The sequence below is a fragment of the Mesitornis unicolor genome, unplaced genomic scaffold (assembly GCF_000695765.1).
Source record: "Mesitornis unicolor isolate BGI_N332 unplaced genomic scaffold, ASM69576v1 scaffold2037, whole genome shotgun sequence".
NCBI classification, from domain to species: domain Eukaryota; kingdom Metazoa; phylum Chordata; class Aves; order Mesitornithiformes; family Mesitornithidae; genus Mesitornis; species Mesitornis unicolor.
Genome location: NW_010195565.1, coordinates 4,592 through 10,085, shown reverse-complemented (window position 1 = coordinate 10,085; position 5,494 = coordinate 4,592). Strand labels below are relative to the sequence as shown.

General features: G+C 50.6%; 1 protein-coding gene across 1 annotated transcript in view; it reads left to right on the top strand.

Annotated features, from left to right (window-relative positions):
• ABCF2 (ATP-binding cassette, sub-family F (GCN20), member 2) overlaps positions 1 to 4,096 on the top strand; it is a gene marked incomplete at its 5' end in the record, with an annotated part of 8,673 nt that extends 4,577 nt beyond the window's left edge. The window contains 6 exons of the mRNA XM_010188155.1: positions 456 to 545; positions 773 to 883; positions 1,141 to 1,203; positions 1,641 to 1,769; positions 2,600 to 2,803; positions 3,508 to 4,096. Of these exons, the coding sequence (XP_010186457.1) occupies positions 456 to 545; positions 773 to 883; positions 1,141 to 1,203; positions 1,641 to 1,769; positions 2,600 to 2,803; positions 3,508 to 3,645 (735 nt within the window). The remainder of the gene's footprint in view (positions 1 to 455; positions 546 to 772; positions 884 to 1,140; positions 1,204 to 1,640; positions 1,770 to 2,599; positions 2,804 to 3,507) is intronic.
• Between the last annotated feature and the right edge of the window lie 1,398 nt (positions 4,097 to 5,494).

The window sequence follows — 5,494 nt, the reverse complement described above, 5'->3', positions numbered from 1 at the left end:
CAGGAATGGCTGACACAGCTGGGAGCAAGAATGGTGCACCCTTCCTGGTGGCGAGGATGACTGTACTGAAGGTAGTGCAGTGCTGAAGAGTGGGACGAGGAGGAGGAATTTTATAGGAGAGAGAAGATTTGTCATATTTTGCAGACACAGAAATCAGAAGTGAATGTCTAAGGCTTGGAGGAGATGAGGGAGGATGCTCAGAGCAACTCCTACTTGTTCAAAGAGTATAAGCCCGCATTTGCTTCAAGGGGAAAGAAGTAGGGACTCATTAGCCAGCAGATGAGCTTGCACGTAACTAATCAGAATAAATCTGAGTTGCTGGAGGGGCTCATGAAGCGTCACAGTCTGGTGCCCTGGTCTGCAGATGATGTTTGTATGGAGGTGTGGTTATACCAGAATAACAGGGTTGCCTTGTGCTCCAGGGCGTCTAACGAGTGGATGTTCTGTGTTAACAGACCTTGTCGTTCTATTTCCCACCCTGTGGGAAAATCCCCCCTCCGGTCATCATGGTGCAGAACGTCAGCTTCAGATACACCAAGGATGGGGTGAGTACGGAGAGCGTGCACGGGTTTTGTGGAGATTACTTCTACCCCTGCCTTGTTTGAGCGTGTGGGGCTTTTGGCCAAGCTTTCTGATCAGGTTGCAGCATATGACCAATGGATCAAACTTCTTGGCAGCGTTAATGCTGAGTCTGCTGAGCACAGAGGTTATAGGTGCAGCATGGAGTAGTAGTGGAAAGGCATAACAGATGTCATGATTTTTGTGGTTGCAGCCGTGGATCTATAATAACCTGGAGTTTGGGATTGACCTGGATACCCGTGTAGCTCTTGTTGGGCCCAATGGAGCCGGAAAGTCAACGCTGCTGAAGCTGCTCACAGGAGAGGTACAGTCCCTGCATTGTCTGCCCTGTCCTGTGCTTGTATTATTGGGGAGGTCTTCAACAAAACTGCACTTCCTTGCTAAAGCACCCCAGTCAGGCCTTGGAAATCCTAAGGTCTTAGTGCAGTATAGGGCTTTTTCCTCTCATATCTGTTCGGGCTGCCTTCTCTGTGCCAGAGCAGAGATGGCTGTGTTCTGTATTTCTGGCACGCAGCAAAAGGAGGGGTTTCCTGGTGAAATGCTTTTGTCTTCCCTTTCCAGCTGCTGCCCACAGATGGGATGATTCGCAAGCACTCGCATGTGAAGATCGGTAGATACCACCAGGTACTCCCTACAGCGGCCATCAGGGACACGAAATGCTGAGGAAAAAGCTGTCAGGAATGAGGAACCTTGCCCCTCTATTCCTCATTGGTCTCCCTCTGTGCCTGGAGATGAGGGAAGGACCTGTTCCGTTGGCTGAATGGGCTCGAGCAGACATTGTTACCCTGAAAGGGCTCACTATGCTGCTTTCTGTTCAGCCGCTCACCTTTCATGGGGGAGCCGGTGCCTTGTGCTCTGTGGTGGAGAAGCCACCTGCTCTGAAGCAGCACTCGTGCTCCTGACATGGAGACTTCTTCCATGATCAGCACAGCGGCGATGCTGTGAGCGGGGTTTTTGGCTCTCGTGTTCCACTGGTACCAGCGGGGTTTAGGGGGGGCAGTACTTTTGGCTGTAGAACATGAGCCCTGCACAGCCTGACGCTGGCTCTCCTTCTCTGTCAGCACTTGCAAGAGCAGTTGGACTTGGACCTCTCGCCCCTGGAGTACATGCTGAAATGCTACCCGGAGATCAAGGAGAAGGAGGAGATGAGGAAAATCATTGGCAGATACGGTCTGACGGGGAAGCAGCAGGTGAGTGTGAGCTGTTGAGGTGTGCTCAGGAGGGAAGCAGAGCTGCTGCATTTTCTGTTGCTGCACTGATGTCTGTCGCTGTGATGCCGTATGCAGCATGGCACACACCACAGCATCAAGGTGCTTTTTCCATCCCTGACTTTTAAATTGGATTAAAAAATAACTCGTGGCTCATAGGAGCTTTCTTTGCATTGCAGCAACGTGTTGGTGGGATTGGGGACCTCCTCAGACTCAGGGGAAGGGAGGACAAGTTGTGGCAAGCTGCTGGACCCCAGCCTACTTTAGTTGTAGCTTGGACTGATTTGGTTATCTGTTATTTCTGAGATGAATGCCAGGCAGAATCGGTATAAAACATTCTTAGCTGGGAGCGGGGATCACTTGGCTCAAACAAGAGGGCAGGATCGCCAGCGGTGCCTTAAATCTAAACGTGACGTGCTCCTGTACGTCACACGTCCCATGACACGCGTGACAGGAGTTGTCCTCATCACTGCAGTTCAGTGTTGGGTTCTACGTTGTTCCTCCCCATTTGCCACTCCAGAAGTGGGGAGCAGTTTTATGGCCGTGTCAGGATGCGATGAGTACCGATCAGACCTCTGTTAACTCTCCTTTGCAACTCCAACACAAGCTGGGTCTTGCTGCGGACGCTCCTGCAGAGGCCCCTGCAGTTGCCTTGCTCTGCTGGAGGGAGAAGCTTGGCCTGGGTGTGAGACTGATGAAACTTTGTGCTCCTGTGTCACGTAGCTGCTGGAGAAGTGCGAGAGGGGACGTTTTGTGGTCAGGGTGGTCCGTAGGCTTCCTCGCAGAGCTCCAGTGGTGTCTGTGTTTGCCAGGTGAGCCCCATCAGGAACCTGTCGGACGGGCAGAAGTGCCGCGTGTGCTTCGCGTGGCTGGCCTGGCAGAACCCCCACATGCTCTTCCTGGACGAGCCCACCAACCACTTGGACATAGAAACCATAGATGCACTGGCAGATGCCATCAATGAATTTGAAGGAGGAATGATGCTCGTCAGCCATGACTTCAGACTCATCCAGCAGGTAATGGAAGCAGTGGATTTTGTCAGAGCGCCTGTCCGACACTGTAATTAAAACACGGTGCTGTCAACTGACTGGCTCCTCATCCCACAAAGATGTGAGTGGAAAAAGCGACTGGACATGATCCCCTCGCCATGTTCACGTGAACCAGTTGCTGAGCTAGGAAAACATCAGGTACCTGAAAGAAAAACAAAACACAACAAAAACCAGCCTAGAAGTGAGGAATAAATTAAATGGAAGTCGTGACACACTGTGGAGGCCTTGACTAGAGTTTTATAAATGGTACTGGAGTAGTTCTAGCGGGTTTTTTAAAACTCGGTCTCCTCAGGCGAAGGAAATGGCACCACGTACACACAAGTGCTGATGTATCAGCTGTAGCTTTGAAAGTTCGGGTATAGCTTTGGGTTTTGGTGTATCATGTCCAAGTAGTTCAGGTCAGGAACTACTTTCCTCCTTAGTCCATGAACAAAATAAAGAAATGTTGAGCGGTCAGGGATTCTTAGTTCTAAAATCTTGTGTAAATTATGCAGAAAACACCAGGTAAGATACCTCACTGCAGATATTTTTCTTTGGTAGTTGAAGCGTGAAAGTGGCTGACCTCTTTTCCTGCCGGTCCTCAGAGTACATCCCGGTTAACTTTACAGTTTGGTACAGTTACAAAATGCTGTGCTGTTGTAACCCTCTCCTCCTGGCGTGCTCCCCTCCAGGTTGCGCAGGAGATCTGGGTCTGTGAGAAGCAGACGATCACCAAGTGGCAAGGCGACATCCTCGCCTACAAGGAGCATCTCAAGTCCAAGCTGGTGGATGAGGACCCGCAGCTCACCAAAAAGACCCACAACGTGTGAGCGGCCGGTGCGGTGCTCTCCAGAGACCCACAGCGGCCACCGCGACTCGCCCTTCTGCCGACTGGAACGGACTGCTGCTATCTCTGGCTGTGTTCTAGGACTGCTGCAATGCTGCTTCCCTTGACTTGCCTTGCACCTCTGTATCTGGACGGATCTCTCCTGATCTGGCTACGTTTGGGCAACTATTTCCATATTTAGGTGATGTCCCATCTGAGCCAGGCCTTGGAATCGAATGGTCTGGGGTCCTGGCGGTGAGGGCATCTCTGCTGCAGTGACACAGAAGTGGAGACCCAGCCCAGCTTCTCCCGCCTCTTCCTTCCCAATTTCTGCTTCAGTTTAGATACTTCACTTCAAACTCCTCTGGCCTTGGTTTGTTTTTAACTATTATTTAACAGTGTAATTAACAGATCTGCCTGAGAATCCATCAGTCAATAAAGAGGGAAGAACAGTCTTGTCTGGTTCTGTGAGCTGTGGCAGTTACTGGGACATACTGGGGCGAATCGGTGCTGCGCTTCGAGCGAGGACGCGGAGCTCTGTCCTCTGGGGTGGAGCTGCAGTTCTCCAGCACCACCAGACCCTGTGGGGCAGTGAAGGGGCGAGTCCTGGGCTCGGGTCCAGAGTGGGATCACAGGATCACACACAGATCCTCACTGGGAAGCCTCCGTGATCCGGTGAGCCCTGGGCCTTCCAGTGAGCGACAGAAGGGGGAGCAAGGCACACGCGCTGCTTGTGCTGCTGGTGACAGGCACAACCTGAAAGGTCCTGGAGGGTTGGTAGAGACACGAGTGTAGATCTGTAAAATACCAGTGCGTGTTCATTGTGTGTGCTTCTTCCTTCACCCTCAATTGTATGGGTCCAGTCAGCACAGAATCGTTGAGGTTGGAAGAGACCTCTCAGCTCCTCAAGTCCAACCATCAACCTAACAACACCATGGCCACCAAACCATCCAGGACTCAATCATTTAGGATTTGTGTACTATTAATTAGTTACTTGTTCCTCGCAGGTACAACTAAACAGGACTAGTCGACTAAAGTTAGTTTGACATTTATTTTTGTTCTCAATAGCAAATTTTTAGAAAAGTTGGTGTTTAAATCTCACCCTGTGCCACAGAAGCTTGAACAAAGAACTTTTTTTCTTCCCATGTCTTTTTAAAACAATTAAAAGGTACTCATGAAAAAGGTAGCAAATCAAACCAAACAGCTTCTTCGGATCATGAGTTACCATTGTAATTACCTCTGACACATGGGAAGGGGGGCAGTGATCCCGTAGCACAGGTCCATGTAGCCCAGTAACCCGTTCTGCAGTCCGTGGTGTCAGGCAAGTTGAAGAGCAGGACACACACGTAGCAGTTGCGCTCTCTCGCAGTGCTTTTTCAGATGCTGACTGTCTTGGCTCTGACTTCTGGGTATTTCTGCTACAGAAGCCCTGCGTATGATCCACAGGACAAATGGAGCTGCTTTCAGGAGAGTGCAGAACATTGGGGTTTTTCAGCATCCTTAGCCATGAACTGAGGGCAGGGGGAAAGGTTTTCTGAGAAAATAATGCAGATCAGTATAAATGCTGCTCAGGTTAACGCTGCAGAAAAGTCTGGGTTGCACTGAAATTTCAGTATCTCACAGCGTAGTGCTGGGAAGTGAACACAGAGACAATGACGGAGTAACAGCAACCCCCAGGTCAGTAATTACTGTAAAGGCTGATTGGTGTCAAAAAGCTGGAACAAGAACAGACGAATGCGCATCTTTGCTCTGCTCTCGAGGTTTTAAAAAGATGCTGAGTTGGAAAGGGCTGCAGAGCAGTGACGAGAGTGCGAGGTCAGGAAGCCCTGGCTGAGGCTGGAGCTGCTCGCTCC